This window comes from Palaemon carinicauda, chromosome 10, assembly GCF_036898095.1.
Source record: "Palaemon carinicauda isolate YSFRI2023 chromosome 10, ASM3689809v2, whole genome shotgun sequence".
NCBI classification, from domain to species: Eukaryota; Metazoa; Arthropoda; class Malacostraca; order Decapoda; family Palaemonidae; genus Palaemon; species Palaemon carinicauda.
This window is the reverse complement of record NC_090734.1, coordinates 14780348-14804066: the sequence shown is the minus strand read 5'-3', so window position 1 is coordinate 14804066 and position 23719 is coordinate 14780348. Positions and strand designations below refer to the sequence as shown.

Genomic DNA, 23719 nt, shown 5'->3' with positions numbered 1-23719 from the left:
TGGATTTAGGGAGAAGGACTGAGGGAAGTGCTTGAGCACTTTGATGCTCCGAGGTTCCAACGCCCAGCATCACGCCCGAAGGGTAGGCTGGTGCCAGTCCTTCCGATAGGAAAGGAGTCAAAGAAGCCTTCCCAGGTTCCTAGACCCAGGGCTCCAGGGCATCCAAAGGATCCTCCTCCCAGTTCATTGGGAGCTAGAGACCCCCATGGCTAAGTGCATTATTCAATGTAATACAGGAGGCTGTGATGGTGGTCATTCTTCGTTTTCAATCCTTGGGCGGTACTTTGAGAATTCCTCTGTTGGCTGCTCTCCTTTCAGGCACCTCCTCCCGCAGATTCTAGGAGGAGCTCTGAAGGTTCTTCCCTGGCGGCACTTTTCCGTAAAGAGAAACTTCTCTCTCTTCGTAAGAGGACTTGGGAGGATAGCACCTCAAAGGTTCAAAGGAGTCCTATGCAGTTCAGAGTTCCATAGGCTAAACCTAAGGGGAAAAGGAAGAAGATCAGGCCATCTCCCCCAAAAAAGGACAGGGCAATCTCCTTGACAGACTCCTTCCGCCTCTCTCTGATAGAGGTTGTGCCTAGGGAGTCTCGCCCTCCATCCCAGGTTGACTTGATTCCTCCTTCTGGAGAGGACCACTGTCCTCTCAGGAAAGATAAGGCCATAAGGCCTACTCTTATGGAGTAACTCCCATCTCAGCGCAAAGAACCTAAGGACCTTTTTTTTACCATACCAGAGTCCTCGGTAAGAGCTCCGCACCTCAGCAAAAGAGGCAGAGGGAAGTCTCTTCTAGTTTGTCAACTAGAGTTGCCCTGTGAACAGTATATCCTGATGACTTTGACCCACCCGGGGCTCCTATGGATGTGAGCTCGGAGGTGGATGAGCATTATGGTCTTGCGGACAACATTTTGCCATCAGCTGCTAGCCCTAAGCTCTAAGAGGCGGTGCAGGAGTTGAAGCACGCCCTCTGGCAAATTTTAGCCATCATCTGTTCCATGAATGGACTGCCATATCCATCAACAGCCCCTCTAGATAAAAAAAGACACGGTCTTAGACCAATTCCATGGTACTCGGAGACCCCTGAAGGCCGGCGAAGCTTTGCCCTGGTCAAAGGGGCTGAAGAGTGCCAGACAAAAGTCAGTGGCCCAGGCTACAGGCTCCTTTACCTCCCTCTGCTCTAGCGCCTCCTCTGAGCTCCTCCCGCTGCCTTATGTGCAGCAGGTGTGATACTGTACTACGAGATGCTCAATGAGCCTCTTCTGCCCTTGCCTCTTGACCAATCAATAATCAATAGAGTCACTCTCGAGGGGTACTGGGTCTCGTACTGGGCCTTGGAGATCCTTAACCAAGAAAAAGTTGTGAAGTATGTCATGCAGGCACCTTCATGGCATGATCTTTGGTTGGGATCTATAGAACAACTGATCAGGTCTCAGGAGTGGCATTAGGAGTCCACAAGCAGGTCGATGGAGACCTTCCTCTTGTCTGGCACCAGGAAGATTGAGTTCCTCTTCCACTAGGTGGTTAACCTGTGGGCTAACACCATCTTGAAAAGGAGGGATTTGATCATCGACAGATTCCCTCAACTCCCACAGGCTGAGGTTTCTAGGCTGAGAAATTCCTCTTTCTAGGGAAGTTCTCTCTTTGACCTGGAAGATGTCGAGAGGGTGGCAGAGAGATGGAGGAAGTCCAATCGGGACTCCCTTCTCCAAAAGGCTTTAACATTAAGGCCTTACCAATCTCCACCACAAAAAAAGCAGCCTGCTTCAAAACCGCAGACAAATAGAGCTATGGGCCTAAAACAGCAGGGCCCCAAGGTGTCTAAAAAGTCCTTTCGAGGCAACTGCCTAGGTTCAAAGTCCTTCAGGGGAGGGAAAGGAAAACAAGGGAACTGGCAGAAGCCGATGCTGCTTTGACGGGCAGTCCTCCCATACGTCCACCTGTGGGGGAATGCCAGCAAAGCCATTGGCTAAGGTGGCTGTAGCACGGGGCTGAATCCTGGACAGTTGAGGTGATTCGTTCAGGATATCACATCCCGTTCACTCGATCTCTACCTCCACTAACTACAGTAGGGATCCAGTCCCAATGAACTCCCATGCGAAGGGATCTGCAAAGGAGTTACCCCTTTGGGCAGAGGTCCAGACCGTGTTGGAGAAGGGTGCTCTCCAAGAGGTCCTTGATGGGTTCCCAGGCTTCTACAGTCAACTCTTTCTTGTGAGAAAGGCATCTGGAAGCAGGTGACCGGTCATCAACCTCTCAGCCTTGAACAGGTTTGTCAGCCAAACCTTGTTCTTGATGGAGACAGCCGACACAGTCAGACAAGCAGCAAGATCGCAGGACTTTAGGTGTACATTGGATATCAGGGACGCATACTTCCAGATCTCAATCCATCCGTTTTCCAGGAAGTTTCTAAGATTCCTGTTCAGCCAGAAACAATACCAATTCAAGGTGCTGTGTTTCTGTCTTTCCATGGCACCCCAAGTATTTACGAGAGTGTTCACCTTTGTGTCATCTTGGTCTCACAGAATTGGCATCTGTCTCCTGAGATACCTGGACGACTGGCTGATTCTAGCAGACTCGGCAGTGACCCTTCTTCACCAGTGAGACAAACTTCTGAGGTTTTGCCAAAATCTGGGGATCATGGTAAATCCTGAGAAGTCTCAACTGCTCCCCTCTCAAAAATTGGTATACCTGGTCATGTTAATATACACCAAGCGGCACAAAGCCTTTCCATCAGACGAAAGAATTCAGAGGCTGAGGAAGGTAGCACAGGGCTTCCTCAAGCGAGAAGAGCTCTCAGCCCAGAGCTGGCTACATCTGCTCGGCCATCTATCTTCTGTGGTCCGTTTATTACCCAACAGATGCCTGAGGATGAGATCCATATAGTGGCGTTTCAAGTCCCAGTGGAATCAGGCCACTGATTTCAGGGATCTTCTAGTCTACATAGGACAAGAGGTATGGACTGACCTCAAATGGTGGTTAGCAAACAAGAAGCTCTGCAAAGGGGTCGATCTTCTCATTCCTCCCCTGGAATTGATGCTCTTTTCAGATGCATCAAAAGAATTGTTGGGGTCCCACATGCTGCACCGCACCATCTCTGGCCCGTGGTCCGAATCATAAAGGTATTAGCATATAAATCTCCTAGAGATAGGGACGCCTTCGTCGCTCTCCAACAGTTCCACTAATTCCTGGCTGGGCACTCCGTGGTACAGTATTGATGAGCGACAATACTTCAGTTGTAGCTTACCTAAACAAGCAAGGTGGTACCTTTTCACAACCCCTGTGCCATCTAGCAGTAGAGATACTCAGATGGGCAGAAAACAACTCGGTGGCACGATCTGCTCACTTCATTACAGGCAAGAGAAATGTGCTTGCAGACAATCTGAGCAGAGCGGCTCAGATAGTGGGCTCCGAGTGGTCTTTTGACTAGTAGCCAACTAAGTCCTGACTTTGTGGGGTTCCCCGACTGTGGACATGTTCGCCACAGCCCTGAATTTCAGGTTCCCTCTGTACTGTTCCCCAATCCTGGATCCCCAAGCTCTTTGGCAGGATGCATTCCAACAATGGTGGGAGAATATACACATGTTCCCCCCGCTGTCCGATGAGAAAAGCCCTCAACCAAGTCAGAATAAGCAAGAACTTATTAATGACTTGTAGCTCCGCTATGGAATCATGTAGAATGGATCCCGGACCTTCTGCAGCTCCTCACAGAGATTCCTACACGATCTACTCAACCACTTGCCAACATCTTTCACAAAGCCATAGCTTTGTTTTGACTTCACGCCTGGAGACTCTCTAGCGCCTTCTCTCTCAGATTGGCTTTTCACAAGGAGTTGCAGAAAGAAGAGCTAGACACCTCAGGTGCTCATCAGCGTCAGTCTCTCAGGTGAAGTGGGCTATTTTCTGTGGCTGGTGTTGTGGAAGGGGTATCACTCCTCTCGATGCCTCTATTCCAACAATAGCAGAGTCCCTTGTACACCTTTGGGAAGAAATGCTTCTCTTGGTTTCAGCAGTCAAAGGCTACCACTCAGCCTCGAGTCTTGCTTTTAAATTGAAAGGAATAGATATTTCCTCCTTGTTGGAACTTTCCTTACTCATACGGAGTTATGAGATTACTTGTCCCCAGTCGTAAGTTAGACCTCCTCCTTGGAATGTGGTTCCTGTCCTTCAGTCTTTGAAGGGTCCCCCCTACGAACCATTATGCCTGGCAACAGATCACCACCTTACCCTGAAGACTGTGTTTCTACTCGCTTTGGCCTTGGCCAAGAGATTTAGTGAGCTGTATGGTCTATTTTACGACGTCTCCTCAAGGAGATGGGGAGGAGTAATATTCAGCTTTGTCCCTGAGTTCATTGCTAAGACTTAAAATCCGTGTGTATCGGATCCTATATCCGGCCCATTCCTGATAGAAAGTCTCCGTTCTGTAACCAAAGATCCAGATCATCTGGTACTTTGTCCAGTAAGGAGTCTGAGGTGTTACCTTAAAAAGGGATTTTGACATAGGAAAAATCTATTTCTGGGCGAGGGACCTGTGCCGCCCAGTGAATAAGCTCCTATTAGCACTTATTCTTAGGTAATTTACTGCTAAATATACCAGAGAAAAAATGTAAAGGAGTGCTAGGTTAACTAGCTCGCTCACCTATTGGTGTCGGTATAAAATTGGGCGTATAATCCAGAGGTCCCGCACTATTTAGATTCATCCACGACAAAGACCCCAATAGAGGAGAGCCGTTCAACCTCACTCGGCACCAGCAACTCTGCATCCGCTCAGAACCCAACTCCTTAGCACCCAAAGTTTGGGGACTCCAAGGGAGAGGAGCTGGGAGGGTTCACTGGGCGGCACAGGTCCCTCGCCCAGAAATAGATTTTTCCTACGTCAAAATCCCTTTTCTGGGCTTGAACCTGTGCCGGCCAGTGAATATATACAAGAGAAATGTCACCAAACTTGCAAAATAAAGGAAAAACATAAACATAAGGGAAATACAAGTTGCTTTAATCAGAGATGAGTGCCAAAAACAGCTATAAGGGTATCTTAAAAAGAACATAAATCCACTTGGTAGAACAATTGACCAAAAAAGGTAAGGTATAATAACGCCGTGAGTGATGATATATACAGATACTCAGGAGTCAAAAATTTACAAATATAATAATAGTAATCAGGTGCGAAACCAACGAATACAAATAGGGTATAAATGAGGCAGGTAAGGGGAGAGATAAAATAACAAGGAATTAACATATGAGTTACCTGGGGGTAACTACGCTCCCTGCAGCTACTGTAGGAAATTTAAGGGCTTCCAAATGTTTAAGGTAGTGTTTCTTGAACACTGAGGGTGACTTCCACCCTGTATACCTGGAAAGATCCGTAAAATTCATGTGGTGAAAAAAGTTCACCGAAGTAGCAACCGCTCTGATATCATGTGCAAGAGGAAAAGAGTCAGGGCTAGCTTGTTTAATAAAATACAAGATTTGTTGCCTGATCCCTTTAATGGTAATGGTACCGCCTTGTTCTCTAACGAATAGAGGCCCCGAGGAGTTAGAGGAGGTCCGGGATAAATAAGACCTAAGAGTAGTAACAGGGCACAGAGACGGATCTTGCGTGAGGGGAACAATTTTCCAGGAGGACCATCTGTTCTGAGGGTCTTCGTTCTTAGCTAAAAAGAATTTGTTAGGTGAAAGAAGGACCTCTCCCGAAGGAAGGAACTCAATATGACCCGGGTCTCTTGACAAAGCTCCCAGTTCAGAAATTCTTGCCCCGGAAGCCAAACTCATCAGGAAAAGTGTTTTCCTGAGAAGGGGAATATAATCACAAGAACTGTTAATGGTATCAGAAGCCAATTTGAGTACATCATTAAGGAACCAGGTAACCGGGGTAGGACGAGTAACCGGTTTCAGTCTGGCACAAGCTTTCGGAATTGAAGCTAACAAAGAGTCGGTTAAGTCTATGTTAAAACCCACTAGGAAGATCTTTTTCAAGGCAGATTTAATAGTGGTGATAGTATTGGCTGCCAGACCGGATTCTAATAAAGTTCTAAAGAAAGTAACTGTAAGGTTCAAGTTCATACAGTGTACGTCTGAGTCTATCAAAAATTTTGCCAACTTTTTAACCGCAGAATCATATTGGCGGATGGTGGAATCCCGTTTATCTGATTCTAGGAACAGGATGTTTTGAGGATCGATATTGGCACCATGCATGGCCGCAAACTTCATGAAGTCCATAAAGTTAGGGCGCTCTGAATGTTTGAGAAAACGTACACAACGCGTGTTTGTACTATCTGAGACAGAACCGGATTGGGTATCGGGTGAGGATGTAGTCTCAACTCTCGCAGGAGAGGGTACCAATTGCTCTTGGGCCAGTTGGGTGCGACCAAGGCTACTCGTCCCTTGAAGGATCTCAGTTTGTCTAGGACTTTCAGTAAATGATTCACCGGGGGAAAGAGATAAATCCTTTCCCAGATGTCCCAATTCTGTGACATGGCGTCTGTGGCGTAAGCCTGAGGGTCTAGATTGGGAGCCACATATACTCTCAATTTGTGGTTGGACTCCGTGGCGAAGAGGTCCACTTGGAGATCCGGAACCCGAGAGAGAATCCACCGGAATGACTTTAGATCGAGTGACCATTCCGATTCTAGAGGGGAGGTCCGGGACAAAACGTCTGCCACTACGTTCCGGACTCCCGCCAGGTGGACAGCTGAAAGATGCCAACGGTTCGAGGCTGCTAGGGAGAATATGGCTACTAGAACATGGTTCAGAGGCCCTGATTTTGATCCGCCTCTGTTGAGGCAGCGGACCACCACTTCGCTGTCGAGAACCAGACGAAGGTGTTGTCTCTTGGGTGGAGCGAGACGTTTCAGGGTTAGAAGAACTGCCATGGCCTCCAGCACATTGATGTGAAATTGGCGGAATAAGGGAGACCAAAGACCTTAAACTTTCCTGAGCTGAGAATAGCCTCCCCAACCTGATAGGGATGCGTCCGTGTGAATGATTAACTTCGGAGGCGCAAATCGAAGGGGAACTGACTTTGACAGATTGTTGGCCCTTGTCCAAGGTAGAAGTCTTTCCTGGAGAATGGGAGGAAGGCGGACTTTCCTGTCCCGGAGCTTCCGGTTCGCCCTCGAACGCCAGACACGATTGATATCTTTCAATTTTGCCTTCAGAAGTAGATCCGTCACTGAAGCAAATTGAAGGGACCCTAGGATCCTCTCTTGGAGTCGTCTGGAACTTACTTTGTCTTTTAGAAAGCGTTTGGTGTTCCTTGCAATCTCTAACCTCTTGGGTTTGGGAAGACACAGAGTATGAGATATAAGATCCCATTGCAGGCCGAGCCATTGGAACTTTGATTTCGGAAGAAGACGGGACTTCTTGAAGTTGATCTGGAAGCCTAGAGATTGAAGGTATTGGATGACTCTGTGAGTGGCTTTTAGGCAATTTTGGGAGGTGTCTGACCAAATGAGCCAGTCGTCCAGATAGGCTACTACTTGAATCCCTTGATTTCTGAGTTCCTGAACAGCAACTTCTGCCAACTTTGTGAAGATCCTTGGGGCGATATTGAGCCCGAAAGGCATCACCTTGAAGGAGTAACTTTTGTCCCCTAGGCGGAAGCCTAGATACGGACGGAAGTGTCTCGCTATCGGGACGTGATAATAGGCGTCTGTAAGATCGATAGAGGTGGTGACGGCCCTACGGGGAAGTAAGGTCCGCACCTGCGAGACGGTAAGCATTCGAAACTTGTCGCATTGAATGGACAAGTTGAGAAGGGATAGGTCTAGAATCACTCTTCTCTTGTCCGAATCCTTCTTCGGGACACTGAACAGCCGACCCTGAAACTTCAGGTTTTTCGTTTCTTGTATGGCGTTCTTTTGTAACAGGTCCTGGACAAATTCGACTAGGTCCTGAGTGGAATGTTGATGAAATCTGTTCGGAGGTGGAGGTCCTTGAATCCAACTCCACCCCAGTCCCTTGGAGATGATACTGAAAGCCCAGGGACTGAACCTCCATTTGTTGCGGAAGGCATAAAGCCTCCCCCCTACCCGCTGCACCTCAGTATTGGTTTGAGGAGTTGCCTCCACGTCCGCCTCGGAAGTTCTTTCCCTTGCGAAAGAATCTACCTCTACCTCTGTTCTGGTTTGAACCACGGTGGTAGCCTCTACCTCTATTATAACTCTGGGAAGAGCCTTGAGCCTCATAAGACTGGTTAAAGGCTGGAGAGGTGGTGGAGGCACCGGGAAGCTGGCTCTTAGGGAGCAGAACGGTGACATAGTCGTCCGATGAAGGAGCCTGAGAGGTGGAAGGCTGTGCAGGAGCAGCAGGAGATGGAGGAAGAGGCTGTCGGAAAATGGACGAACTACTCTGCTGTTGCCGGAACTGGGTGGAGGTATACTGGCGGAGCTTCTTCCTACCCCGGGCTTGGTAATTTGCGGGGTCATATTTCCGTTTAGGAGTCAAACCCCAACGGGCTTTAAGGCTCTGATTGACTCTAGTAGCCTCTGCCAAGACTTCCTCCACAAGATCCTCAGGGAAGAGATTTGAACCCCAGCAAGAGGACCGGATAAGTTTATTAGGCTCGTGCCTAATAGTCGCCTCCGCCAGGACGTGTTTGCGACACCTACGTTTAGCCATAGCAAAGTCATATAAATCAAAATATAATGACTGCAACGTAGCCTTATTGAGAGACTTAAAGATACTCTCAGTATCATAAGTTAAGGCTATCGACTTCGTAGATGTGGCCAAGTTCAAAGTTCGGCCAACACGTAGGCGGGAATCATACTCCTGTTTAATAAGGGACTCCGGGAGACGGGGAAGCCGCTCACTAAACATAACTGAAGCACAGTCCGCTGTTAGCTTGCCAGAAGTAAAAGTGGTATGGACATTGTCCCAACACTCATTGCCTGAAGGAAGAAGGAGGGAGATCGGATCCACCTCTCGGATGGGAGGCAAGGGCTTCTCCTCCAGAGCATATTGGAAAGCAAGCTCTGCTACCTTATTGACGCATGGAGTCACGGTGTTTTTGTCCATTAAGAACATTGTGAAGGAGCTCTTATAAGGCGTCAACATGGTATTGGTGCAACCAATATCATTCAGGAACCTAGCCCAAACAGATTGGGCTTGTTCTTTTGGAAAAATGACCGTCTCTTTGGGGACCTTATCCAGCCGAACCAGAGCTTCCTCGGTAAGCCTGGCATAACCATGAAATGGAAATGCTAGACCAGGAGGAAAGAATTCAAAATCCTCTAGAGGACGAGTGCCAAGACCTTCCAATGTTAACATCCCGTCTGAGAATGGGGAATGAAGAGCCATGCGCCAAGGGTTATTCTTGGTAAACGGCGGGAGCTTAGAGGCATCCGGGATGAGAGAGCTTTGAACTCGCTCCGGAGCACCTTGCTCTAATGCCCCAAGTCTCTGACCAATGTTAGAGAACATCGTGTCCATCTTGGCATGCATTTCCGACACAATCTTCGATTGCATCTCCGACACGATACGAAGCATGGCTGATTCGGAAAGGCCCGGGTTAGGAGCAGAAGTGGCGGGTTGTACTCCCGGGTCGTGAGACTTAGAGGAGGAGCCTGAAGCCTTAGATGACGGGTTTGTATTAGACTTGGAACTATGGGAAGCCTTGTGGGGCTTACGAGCTTTTGGCAAAGTTCTCGATGTAGACTTATCTTTGGGGGGAACCGGGTGTGATCGATGAGACGAATCACGGTCCCCAGAAAAACCATGGAAAGAAGAGAGATCAGATGAAGAAGAAAGAGCGGGGCTGAGGATAGGAATCTCAGCGCCGGTAACACCTGCCTCACTTACCACCCTACCTGCATCCGGATCATCCAACAACATAGGCTCAACGTCCAAGTTCATGGAAGCCACATTGTCTTCCAGATCTCCGGGGGCATCCAACGGATCTTGTTCCTGGTCGATGAATCCCACTATGGTGGCATCAATGTCGGCAATGATGGGTGCCGCAACATGCCTAGCCACAGCGGCTGAAGAGTTGGCATTAGGGTATATCATGGCACAGTAGTCTTCAGATAGGACGTAAGGCTAGATTTTACGTTTCGGGCAAATCCCCCAACCCACACTTTCAGGGTGGCCCGAGCCGCAGTCTTCTGCTCCGGGGATGCCTGAAATAATAGTGGGAATTACAAAAAGGAAGATTCCCGGCGGTCCTTCAAGACCATAGAAATCTTACTAAATAGTGTATGTATACCAAAAAAGGTAAAATAATTAGAAAGGCAACATAGCCAACGGGACTCACCGAATCAGATCCGAGGGTGGTGATGAGGTCAAAACAGACCATACAGTTATCAGGGTGCCAGACCACGATGTCCTCCAGCTGAACTCCGCAGAGGGCGTGAGACCTACATACGGTGTGGCCACAAGGCTGATGAAGAACAGCTGCACAAGCCGTCGTCTGACAATGCACCATCTATAAAAAGAATAGTATATGAGAAACTGTAATTCTCTTAAGTAGGGGCGGGTCCGGAGGACCCGGGACTAAACATGAGTCTAACTTAAGACTAGAGCTTAACTGTAATACTCTTAAGTAGGGGCGGGTCCGGAGGACCCGGGCCTAAACATAAGTCTAACTTAAGACTAGAGTACAGTATAGCTATCCATTCCGGTCGAGCCGGGATCATAAAAAAGGATGCAACAAAGAATTAAGACACATGGTGTCTGATTTCCCGGAGCGAGGTTAAGCCCCGGGCCGGGAAATAAAAGTATATCCATAAACCAATACATATAGGAACTCCGGGATAGTGATCTGTCATATATAATCATATATAATCATAGGAACTGTTATAAATTAATAGGGGGGCGGAACTGTAGATAAGAACCGCCAACCGAACCCGGAGGGTTTCGTATAACATAATAAAAGTGTGATAGGTGAATATAAAATAGGGTGCACCGGGATCCTACTCTGTTGACCGGTGGCCAACCCGTCTAGACAGAGACGAAACCGCCGGGACACCCGGAGGACAAAGTCCATAAACACTGAACTACCCCCTCTAAAAGGAGGGAAGGCAACGGTCCCCTAGGGGAGGGGAGAGAGAAGCCTAGCCACCAACCTAGCGAGAGGGGGAGCTTGGGGGAGGATCACGTGATACGGAGCAGCAGGGCTACCAACTGACGATCCCCAACCAGACAGATCATACGGAGTAATAAGCACAAATATTCATTATAATAGTAATAGTGTTGAAAATTATATAAATATACACATAAAAAATTTAGGGCAAGGCATGCAACATAAATAAATCCCAAAGGACAACACCTGATGGCTTATATAATAAAATTGCCGCCTAGTAACGAAGGTCGGCAAGCCATCTACGATACGTAACTTGATATCGGCCCTAAATATGAACCACAAGGGTTCTAAACGCTAAATAATGAATATCCACAATAGCATATAAAAAACTTTAAACTAATAATAAAAATAATACACTTAGTAACACCGCGAGTGAAACTAAAAGCTCTCAAAACAGGAGTACCAACTGTAAGCGGAATCGAGCAAGACCGAGATGATCGAAGAGAATAAACTCCTATAATTTAAATATTAAACGATCTAGATTGCTCAAAACACAGCAAAACATAGCTTGGTACTTAACTTAGACGGTGTCTCCTGGGAAACCGATGAAGAAGCCATAATCCAGTGGAAAATAAGCAAAATACGAGAGCACAAAAAAAGCGGGTTACAACACAGGCGTGCTAAAAAGGAGTTGGGTTCTGAGCGGATGCAGAGTTGCTGGTGCCGAGTGAGGTTGAACGGCTCTCCTCTATTGGGGTCTCTGTCGTGGATGAATCTAAATAGTGCGGGACCTCTGGATTATACGCCCAATTTTATACCGACACCAATAGGTGAGCGAGCTAGTTAACCTAGCACTCCTTTACATTTTTTCTCTGGTATATTTAGCAGTAAATTACCTAAGAATAAGTGCTAATAGGAGCTTATTCACTGGCCGGCACAGGTTCAAGCCCAGAAAGAACAGCAGCAGCATGCCCCCGTGTGTCAGCACTGTTTGTCAGCACAGGGAAGGTCAAGAGGAGGGTCACAATCAATACAATTTCTTCTTGGTTCCGCAGTCATTGATTTTGAGCTTAATCCTGACCCTCCACAAAAGCGATCAGAGCTCATGACGTCAGGGCCATTGCAACGTCCCTAGTGTTCAAGAAAAACTACTCTGTGGTGCCAATACTACAGGCGGGCATGTGGAAGCATCAAATGACCTTCACCACCAACTACCTGCAAGACGTTAGCCACAGGAACATGGATACATTTTCCATTGGTCCTATGGTGGCTACACAACAAGTGGTCTAAACACCTTGAGTTCCTTGATAGACAAGTAACAGAGGGTTAAGGACTGAGGTTACCTGGGTTAGTCTCAGGTGAATGAGTAAGAATGACTGGCTTCCTTCTTCTTTTTACCTTTTTCCACCCTGGGGAAATCATCACCACGGTATCCAGCATAGCTGACCTCACCTCTCTGCAGGTAAGATTCATTTCACTTGTGTATCCCAAGTATAGAAAGGATACTTATTGCATCCCCAATACCCCTAGTAAGGATATGGGTAAAGTCTCAATACTCTCAGATTCCTATGACACGAGATCCTATTTACTAAGACCAGCCACATTGCTAGTATCACAAACACACAGCTTCTGCAAGTCGCTAATTGTGCATAGCACAACAGTTTTAGCGATGCCAGGGTTCCTACTACCTATGATCTATATCAAAGGAGAGAAAACTCCATGTTAGATGCCAACAGCCAGTTGGCAAGGACTTTTTCCCTCCTAAGAAGTAAGGGTTTACAGTATGTGTAGTGTCAGAACAAATGACAAATGTGTAAGTAATTTGTATTTTTTCTAACGATACGAACCTGGAGCTATTTATGCAAGTTGGCCTGCCAGCCCTGTCCCCCAAGAAGTCTTCCTGCTAACTATCAGTTGGGGTGGTTATCCCTCCTTAGAATTATCATAGTCCATCTTTCAACTTCGCCGAAAGTAGATCCCTTTTAAATAGCTCCAGGTTTGTACCGTTAGGAAAAATACAAATTACTCACAAATTTGTTATTTTTAAATATTAAACTTAGCCGGTGAATATATAAATAGCTTACGTCTCCGACGGTCGACAGATTCCAAAAACTCGCGAGCAATCGCCATGAAGGTTGCTGGTTGTGCCCACCAGCACCGACTATCGGCCAGATACCGCATATACTTCTCAACCAATTCAGTTCTTCTCTGTCGGTGGTAGTGACAGCATTGGGTCCGCTCGCGCTTAACCTCAAGTTTCTACCGATTGGTGAAGTACTTGTTCATGGTTTTATTGCTTTCGCTGTGTTGGTTATCTTCGATAAAACTCTTGAAACCCTTTTTTGATTATTGTTGCTGAACTTGGCTTTCTTTTGGATTTTCTTTGAAATTTTTATAATGGCTGACCCTTCTCCTGTCTATCGTAGATTGTGCGAAAGACTGTAATAAACATCTTCCTAAAGCTTCCATCGATCCTCATACTATTTGTGTTAATTGCCGAGGTAAATCTTGTCAATTAGGGGATCGATGTGAGGAATGTATTGTTTTATCTGAATTTGAGTGGTTGGAGTATGAGAAATGTACTCGGAAACTCGAAAGAGATAGGGTGAGAAGAAGCTCTTCTAGATCTATAGATTTTTCCTCTTCCCATGCCCCTGAACCTAATCCTTCTCCTGTAGTGGTAGTTTCAGAACCCTCTATTGGCACTAATGAACCTTCTATACATGATATGTTAATGGCCATTCAAGCGTTGGGTGAGAAGGTTGAATCGTTGGCCTCGGACAGAAATTAGCTTATGTCCGACGTTAAGATTTTAAAGGGTCAAAGTGATAAAGTGAAAAGTGCAACAAATGTGTTTAGTGTTTTGCCGGAGGATTTGTCTGTTCGTGCTTGTTGCTTGCCTAGTCCGAGACCTCCTTCAGGCTCCGCTACCCCAGGGAGAAGGAATGTCGTAGGACCTAAGGGAGTGAGAGGTGTAAACCAACGAACAGACATTCCCTCAAAGGTATCAGACGTTGCTCTTCAAGCACGTCCTTACCATAAGACGGGAGAAACGAAGTTCTCCTTGTCTTCCGATGATTCGTCTCATAAGAAGCCTTGGCGTAAGGTTTCAAGACCTTTGAAACGCAAGTCGGTCCCTTCAGGACAGGTCCAGCGTCCTGGCTGTAGTCATTGGGACAGCTCTGACCGTATTCAGTCATCGGATGACTGTTCTCCTGTTAAGTGTAAACATGACATTGAGTTCGAGGGTCCCGTTCGGTACGATGACTTGCATGCACAGACGTTGCTGACGTCACGGTCCGTTTCGAGTCCTGTTGACCCTAAGTTGAGTGTCTTACAAGACATGCAGTTAAAACTTTCATCCTTAATGGAAGTTTATGATCATGGCCAGGTTCGTAAAGAACCTTTGCTTGCGGTTCGTCAGTCCGGCAAGCGTGATTCAGGTCTTCAACCTCCTAAGCGAGATTTGTCTCGTCGTTTTGACGTTATCGCTAATGTCAGCGGTGCTGTTAAACGTGATTCTGATCGTGTTCCTCGTCAGTCGCGTCAGTTACGTGACGTTGAACTTCAGTTTCCGCAGTCACAGCGTGACTTTGAGCTGCAGTCGCCGCAGTCCCGACGTGACGTTCGTCGGCCGACTCCGTTGTCCCGACGTGATGTCGACCGTCAGTCGCCACAGTCTTGTGTTGTTTTTCAACCTCAAGACCTTCAGTCTTTGCAGTCTCGACGTGACGTCGTCCCCTCGACATTTGCTGCGGCTCCTTTGCATATTGATGTGGCCTGTCAATCTTTGCTGCCTCGGCATGCTGTGTTTTCCCCGTGTCGCAAGACTTTACCTTTGTCGGATGATGTTCCTTCGGAGGAGGAAGTTGATGATCCCCTTCCTGCTGATGTGCCTTTGGGGATCCCTTCAGATGGGGAGAGCCTAGGGTTGTCCAGCAATCCCTTGACTTTAAAAAGATTATGCTTATCTTTAGGGATGTTTTTCCCGATCATATTGTTACTGCGGCTCCACGCTCGCCGCCGTCTGAATTCACGTTAGGCATGACTTCATCGACTCCGTCGTTTACGAAGTTGGTTCTCTCTCGCTCTTCTAAGAGAGCCTTGTGTTTGTTGGGAGACTGGTTAGTAACCAGGAGAGGTTTAGGGAAGTCTTCTTTTGCCTTCCCCCCTTTGAAATTGGCTTCTCGTGCGAGCGTCTGGTATGACACGGGAGAAGTTCTCGGCTTGGGGTTGCCTGCCTCTGCCCAGGGAGACTTCTCAAGCCTGGTAGACTCTCCTCGTCGTCTAGCCATGAGACGCTCGAAGGTTTGCTGGTCCTCCACAGATCTAGATCATCTCCTTAAAGGAATTTTCCATGCCTTCGAGGTTTTTAATTTTTTGGATTGGTCCCTGGGAGCCTTAAGTAAGAAGGTCTCTTTATCGGACAATGATGTTTCTATTCAGATAATGTCTTGCATGGACAAGGCAATAAGGGATGGCTCTGATGAACTGGCGGCTACGTTCACAGGAGGAGTTCTTAAGAAGAGAGAGACTCTGTGTTCGTTTCTTTCTGCAGGGGTTACTCCCTGTCAGAAGTCAGAACTTCTTTTTGCTCCCTTATCTTCTACTTTGTTCCCTCAACATCTTATTAGAGATATCGCGGCATCTCTTGTTCAGAAGGACACGCATGATTTAGTGGCCAAGACTGCTCGTAAGGTTTTGCCTTCTTCTTCTCATGTCAGCAGACCCAAGTTTGACACGCCAGCGGCGAGGTTTATCCCGCCTTTTCGTGGCAGAGCTCCCAGTAGGTGAAGCTCTCGTGCCGATAGCAAACGAGGTAAGATGAGAGGATCCAAATCCTCACGTGGCAGAGTCTGACTGCCCACGTCCTCAGACAGCGGTAGGGGCCAGATTGACCAACTTCTGGCAGGCTTGAGAGAAGAGGGGTGCAGACCGGGAGTCTGTTTTGTTGCTGAAGGAGGGTTACAAAATTCCTTTTGTACGAAGACCTCCTCTTGTGAAAGTTCCGATAGACCTCTCTCCCAGGTATCGAGAGGAGACAAAGAGACAGGCGTTGCATCTTCAAGTTTCTCTGTTGTTGGAGAAGGGGGCGGTGGTGAAAGTCTCGGATCTTCAATCCCCAGGTTTTTACAACCGTCTCTTCCTGGTTCCGAAGAACACAGGAGGTTGGAGGCCAGTGCTGGATGTAAGTGCTCTCAACGTGTTTATTGTATAAACAAAATTCACGATGGAGACCACCAATTCCGTTTTAGCAGCGGTCAGAGAGGGCGACTGGATGGTCTCTCTCGACCTGCAGGATGCGTACTTCCACATTCCGATACATCCAAACTCTCAACATCATCTGAGGTTTGTGTACAGGAAGGTGGTGTATCAATTCCGACCACTATGTTTCGGCCTCAGCCCTGCTCCTCTTGTTTTTACAAGGCTCATGCGGAATGTAGCGAAGTTCCTACATTTGTCGGGGATCAAAGCCTCCCTTTATTTGGACGACTGGTTACTCAGGGTGTCGTCCCTTCATCGCTGTCTGGAGGACCTAAAGTGGACTTTGGACCTGGCCAAAGAGTTAGGTCTCCTGGTGAACATGGAGAAGTCGCAACTGACTCCATCCCAGACCATTCTTTATTTGGGGATGGAGATACAGAGTCGAGTTTTTCGGGCTTTTCCGTCTTCCACCAGGATGGAGCAGGCTTTGCTCAAAGTCCGTCTCTTGCAAGAGAAAAGCAGTTGCTCTGTGAGAGTTTTGATGAGTCTCCTAGGGACTCTTTTGTCGCTGGAGCAGTTTATCTCTCTAGGGAGACTCAACCTGCGCCCTCTCCAATTTCACCTAGACCACCATTGGAACAAGGAGAAGGGTTTAGAGACGATCTCGATTCCAATCTCCGATTCAGTGAAGACTTGTCTAGCTTGGTGGGACAGCAACATAAGACTTCGAGAAGGTCTTTCTCTTGCAGTCAAAAACCCAAACCATGTGTTGTTTTCAGACGCATCGGATTTGGGTTGGGGAGAGACACTGGACAATCTGGAGTGCTCGGGTCTTTGGTCCGTAGACCAGAGGAGTCTTCACATAAACTGCAAAGAGCTTTTAGCAGTCCATCTAGCGTTAAGGAGTTTCGAGAGTCTGGTTCGAAACAAGGTGGTGGAGGTGAATGCAGACAATACCACGGCCTTGGCATACATCTCGAAGCAAGGAGGCACTCACTCCCACTCCCTTTTCGTCATCGCAAAGGACCTTCTTACTTGGTCAAAAGATCGAAACATCTCTCTTTTGACGAGATTTGTCCAAGGGGAGTTGAATGTCTTAGCGGACTGTCTCAGCCGAAGAGGACAGGTGATTCCTATGGAGTGGACGCTCCACAAGGATGTGTGCGAGAGACTATGGATGACTTGGGGTCGACCCACCATCGATCTCTTTGCGACCTCTTTGACAAAGAGGCTCCCAACTTATTGCTCTCCTGTTCCAGATCCAGAGGCGGCCCACATAGCCGCGTTCCTTCTGGACTGGTCTCACCTAGACATCTATGCCTTTCCACCCTTCAAGATCCTAAACAAGGTGCTTCAGAAGTTCGCCTCTCACGAAGGGACCAGGTTGATGTTGGTTGCTCCCCTCTGGCCCGCGAGAGAGTGGTTCACAGAGGTACTTCTATGGCTAGTAGACATTCCAAGAAGTCTACCGTTGCAGATGGATCTCCTGCGTCAGCCTCACGTAAAGAGATTTCATCAAAGCCTCCCCGCGCTTCGTCTAACTGCCTTCAGACTATCGAAAGACTCTCTAGAGCTCGATGGATTTCGAAGGAGGCAGCTAGAGCGACCGCGAGGGCTAGAAGATCCTCTACCATCAGGATTTATCAATCTAAATGGGAGGTATTTAGAGGCTGGTGCAAGTCCTCCCCTATTTCCTCTTCCAGTACCTCTGTAGCGCAGATTGCAGATTTTCTGCTTTATCTGAGAAACGGTCGCTCCCTTTCTGCGTCTACCATTAAAGGCTACAGAAGCATGTTAGCTTCTGTTTTCAGGCATAGAGATTTGGATCTTTCTAATAACAAAGATCTTCAAGACCTTCTTAAGTCTTTCGAGACTTCCAAGGAGCGTCATATTTCGACTCCTGCTTGGAACTTGGACGTGGTCCTGCAGTTCCTTATGTCAGACAGGTTTGAACCATTAAACTCAGCCTCCCTGAAGGATCTTACCCTCAAGACACTTTTCTTGGTGAGCTTGGCTTCTGCGAAAAGGTTTAGTGAGATACATGCTTTTAGCAAGAATATCGGCTTCTCCGCTAATAAAGCAGTATGTTCTCTTCAACTTGGTTTCTTGGCCAAAAATGAACTTCCGTCTCGTCCTTGGCCTAAATCATTTGAACTTCCCAGTCTATCTGAGATTGTTGGGAATGAAGTTGAAAAAGGGCTGTGCCCCGTTAGAGCTCTTAAATTTTATTTATCTAGAACTAAACCGCTGCGAGGTTTTTCAGAGGCTTTATGGTGCTCCGTTAAAAAGCCCTCTTTGCCCATGTCGAAGAATGCGTTGTCTTATTTTATTAGACTATTGATTAGAGAGGCACACACTCATTTAAGTGAGAAGGATCATAATTTGCTTAAAGTTAAGGCTCATGAAGTTAGAGTGATAGCAACTTCAGTAGCGTTTAAACAAAATAGATCTCTTAGAATTATTATGGACGCGACCTTTTGGAGAAGCAAGTCGGTGTTCGCTTCATATTACTTGAAAGATGTCCAGACTCTTTATGAGGACTGCTACACGTTGGGACCATTCGTGGCAGCGAGTGCAGTAGTGGGTGAAGGTTCTACCACTACATTCCCTTAATCCCAATATCCTTTTAATCTTCTCTTGAAATTTTTAATCTTGTTTTGGGTTGTACGGGAGACTAAGAAGTCTTTCGCAATCTTTTGATTTGGCGGGTGGTCAAAATATTGTTTCTTGAGAGCGCCCAGATTAAGGGTATTGATGAGGTCCTGTTGTAGGGGTGTTCACCCTGATTATAACAGCTCCTAGAAGTCTTTCAGCATCCTGAGAGGCTCGCTGGGCTTCGTGAGGATAGTGGACTAATGAGGCAGAGTAATCATCAGAGTCGGCTTCCTTATCAGGTACCTATACTTAAGTCTGTTTTTTTAATATTTGTCAAAAACTTTTGAGCATATACGCCTTTATTGTTTTAATACTGGTCTCTACCCACCACCATGGGTGTGAATCAGCTATTTATATATTCACCGGCTAAGTTTGATATTTAAAAATGATATTTTCAATTTAAAATAAATTTTTGAATATACTTACCCGGTGAATATATATAATTAAAGGCCCTCCCTTCCTCCCCGATAGAGACCCTACGGACTGAGAAGAACTGAATTGGTTGAGAAGTATATGCGGTATCTGGCCGATAGTCGGCGCTGGTGGGCACACCCGGCAGCCTTCATGGCGATCGCTCGCGAGTTTTTGAAATCTGTCAACCGTCGGAGACATAAGCTATTTATATATTCACCGGGTAAGTATGTTCAAAATTTATTTTAAATTGAAAATATCATTTTACCATGTGCAATTGACTTATAGACAGCTTCTTGGAACCTATCAAGTTTGTCAATTGAGGACCTTTTGTATATAAAAGTAATATCCCACCTTACTTCAATAATTTGTTTCCAGGGACCTGACGTACGGTGATTTTTAACGTAGATGTGATAATTGTCAGCTTTCTAATGCAGTTTTTAGATTTTCTATCTAAAGTCATCATAAGGTCTGCATGTAATGTCCTTGCTCCCTGGCCAAAAGTCATGAGCCTGACAGCAAATTTGTTATTGCCAGGAGCACCAGAGGGTTAAAGATAAGCAATGTAAAGTCGGAAGTGACGTATGTTGAACCGACATAAAGAGGGGGATTACAGTTAGTCACCGACTTACGACCACTTTTTTCACTTTGATGATGTTACAATTCTTTTAGAAATAGTACACTAATAGGACATATATTTCCTTAAAAATAATCTATTTTCTTTTTTAAAAATGAACTACTGTAATTTCTCTTGGAATGTAGTATTTTTATTGATAATATACAGTAACCATTTTAGATAAAAAATACATGAAAAAAAAGTGTTATTACTCTGTCCATTCCATATAACTGGTGACTGTAAAGTATAGTACTATACTACTATTTTTCTATTGAATGTACATTATGTATTTTCAAATTTTATAAATATAGTCAAATTTTTTTAGCCATTTTTTATCTCTACTGTGTAATGAAGAGACTGATGTAAGGTCACATAAACCGCTTTAATATGGATTTTATTTTTAACTAATATGTAAGGATGAGCTACGTAAAGTCGGAAATGGAGTAAGGAAAAATGACAAATAAGGGTATAATTATACCTTTTACTTTCAGGAGAATACTGTTCTACTGTATTCATCATGCTAATTAATTCAAAACTGATATGCTGTTTTACATAAAGAGATTCAGTTTTAGTAGATTAATACTTTGTAACTTCATCTGAAGACAAAATACATGAAGTAATTATTTTCCTCATAATATACGTCATTATGTCTAAACTTTCCCTTTTACTCTATCCCGTTGATTTATTGCATGTATCATGTTCCGTTGTAGAGAAAAATAGTGTTAAGAGTTGAGATGATTTACTGTATGGTGATCAAATGAGAATATTCATAGACTATCTTATAGACTATCTTATAGACTATCTTATTGAAATAGTAGATGGACTAAATAATTAGTTATTGAAAGGGGCTTTGTAAAATGGTAGTTTGTGGCTATGAAATATAAAAAAAGAAAAAAAAAGTTGAATTAATTCTAGCATTTAAAATAGGTACTTATGGTTGGTACCAAGAAGTTGAGGCAGGTATAATACTGTACTGTAGTAATATTTTTTTTATATACCGTATTTTGTATTATGATTCATGGAATTTTATTAACCTTAATGTTATCATAGATTTTGGGTTCATTTTAAAAAGCCACACTTTTTTAATTGAAAAAATTAGCTGAAAGTTTTTTTTTAGGTATTTCGTTTTTGAAATTGCTAGTTCTGGGGTGAAATATTAGTTCACCATATTTTTATTTATGCATTTTATAAATGCAACAGTGATGGACAAAAACTAAGAAAGACTATGGTTGGTCATGTTTGGAAATATGAGAGATATCTGATATTTTTGTGTGTATAGTATTATAATTTTGTGTTTCATTCATGTAAAAAATATAAAATATTTAAAGATCAGAAATGTTAAGGTAGGACTGATCTATTCTAACGCTGGTCTTGATCTTTAAATATTTTATTTATTTTTCTTATTACAGTACTTATCACTTATAGTTCATTCATTATTTCTCTACTGTAGCTATTTTCTTCACTGGGGTGCTTTCCCTGTAGCAGCCCTTGGAATTGTAGCATCTTGCTCATACAACTAGGGTTGTAGCTTTGGTAGTAATAGTGATAATGATTATGTAATGAAAGGTTTCTTGAAGAAATGATCATAGTCTTTATTCCTCTTTTCAGAATGTCCCAGCATCAGAAGTCTATTTACCTGGAGTGGCTCTCCTTATATTGAGTGTCATTCATTCTCAAATTGTTTGTACAAGAAATACAGGGATATTCTCATCGCCAAATCATAAAACCAGACCAATGGGCATGAGGCACAGTAGGAAAATTAGATTAGTTCGGAGGAGAAGCTCATTATCCGGGAGAGGTCAGTGGTAATTGCTTACAGATGCTGTTTGCGGGAAGGTTTTTTTTTTTTTTTTATAAAGAAACTTATTGTTCATGTTGTTTCGGATTGTTTTGTTAGTTGCATGTTTGATAATGTTGTTTTTTTCTGGTTTGCCATGTGTGTTGGTTGCTAAAAACTCTGGAAAATAGTAGGTCAAGATTATAATTGTATATGACTTGCCATTGAAATTTACTAATATATCAAGATTTTTGTTTTCAATTCATGTGTGGAATTATGGGTAAACTAAACTAGTAAACAAAGATAATAGGTTCAGTTTTATATCTTAATTTTTGCTCAAGTTAGCGAATGTTTCAAGATTATAGATTGCATTGTACATCTTGGCTTGTGGTTAAAATAAACTAATATGGTAGATTTATAGATTGCATTTGATATTTTAGTGAAATGGAGTTTTTTAATTAAGAAAATTGATTGAAGCTGTTATTAATTTCCTTTGAGAGAAAAGATTGAGTAATGTTGAAGTGACATAGATCTGAACATATCTTTATATGTGGAATTATTGTTACTTAACTAACTTAGGTTTGTTTTTTCTGAAGGGCATTCTCCTTTGTTTTTTTTCTATAGTATATGATCTTATAGTTACCAAAACATTTAGCTTGTGTGCATATTTTGGAACAAGAATAAAATTATAATTATATGCAAGGCACCTGTAATACATATATCACTCTTTTGTAGGAAAGTGTATATTTTGTAATAATGGACAACAACCAGATAAATCCAGACAGCACAGTAGTAGCACCGTGAAGAAGCATTTAACCGTGCTGAAAAAGAAGCCCTCCCTCAAAATGTTCAGGTATTCTGTTTACTGAAGTTTTTGTAACAAGGATGTTCACAAGTTTATGAAATGTATTATTAGCTTTAATGTTGTTAGTAGTAAAATCCTAACCTGGACTATTTCTGTTTTATTTGCAGAGAAGGATACGTTATAGTGAAACTAAAACCACTATTGAAGTTGTTAAAACATTCCTGTGGGTTATTTGTATAACAAATGGATTTTAATGTAACAAAAACTAGTTACATAACTATTTTCAGTGCTTGTTACTATACAGATACTGCAGTAATACCCAATGTTGTTAATTTATTCCTAGGTAGTAGGATGGCTAAGGCACCAGGCATCCGTTGAGATATTACACCTAGAGAGTTATTGGGTCCTTTGACTGTCCAGACAGTACTACATTGGATCCCTCTCTCTAGTTATAGCCTATTTATACACCGAATAATCTGGCCTACTCTTTCCATATTCTCCTCTGTCTGCATACACCTGACAACACTGAGATTACCAAACAATTCTTCTTTGCTCAAGGGGTTAACCACTGCACTATAATTGTTCAGTGGCTTCTTTCCACTTGGTAACAGTAGAAGAGACTAGCTATGGTTAGCAGTTCTTCTATGAGAACATTCCAAAATCAGAGCATTGTTCTCAAATCTTGGCTAGTGCCATGGCCTCTGTACCATGGTCTTCCACTCCTGGGTAAAGTTTTTTTTGCTGGAGAGTACACTTAGGCACAATATTCTACCTTATTTCTCTTCCTCTTGTTTATTTTAATTTTTTATTGTTTATATATGAATTTTTTTTTGTTACTGTTCTTAAAATATTTTATTTTAATTGTTCATTACTTCTCTTGTAGTGTATTTATTTCATTGTTTCCTATCCTCATTGGGCTATTTTTCTTTGTTGGAACCCTTGGCTTTATAGCAGCCTATTTTTCCAACTAGTGTTGTAACTTGGCTAGTAATAATAATAATAATAATAATAATGAGGGGGTCTATGTGGTAACTGCTGATCGCCAGACTGAGGTTCGAGTCCCACTCAAACTCGTTAGTTCCTTTGATCGCTACAACCTCACCATCCTTGTGAGCTAAGGATGAGGGTTTTGGTAGAGCCTATAGGTCTATCTGCTGAGTCATCAGCAGCCATTGCCTGACCCTCCTTGGACATAGCTTGGGTGGAGAGGTTGCTTGGGCACTGATCATATGTATATTTGGT

The 23719-nt window shown here is 44.4% G+C and overlaps 1 protein-coding gene across 2 annotated transcripts in view; it reads left to right on the top strand.

Annotated features, from left to right (window-relative positions):
* The window catches only part of phtf (putative homeodomain transcription factor), a 157787-nt gene that overhangs the window by 90178 nt on the left and 43890 nt on the right, over window positions 1-23719 (top strand). For both annotated transcript variants that reach the window (XM_068381502.1, XM_068381501.1), the window contains exons 4-5: window positions 21504-21693; window positions 22408-22525. In XM_068381502.1, the coding sequence (XP_068237603.1) occupies window positions 21504-21693; window positions 22408-22525 (308 nt within the window). The remainder of the gene's footprint in view (window positions 1-21503; window positions 21694-22407; window positions 22526-23719) is intronic.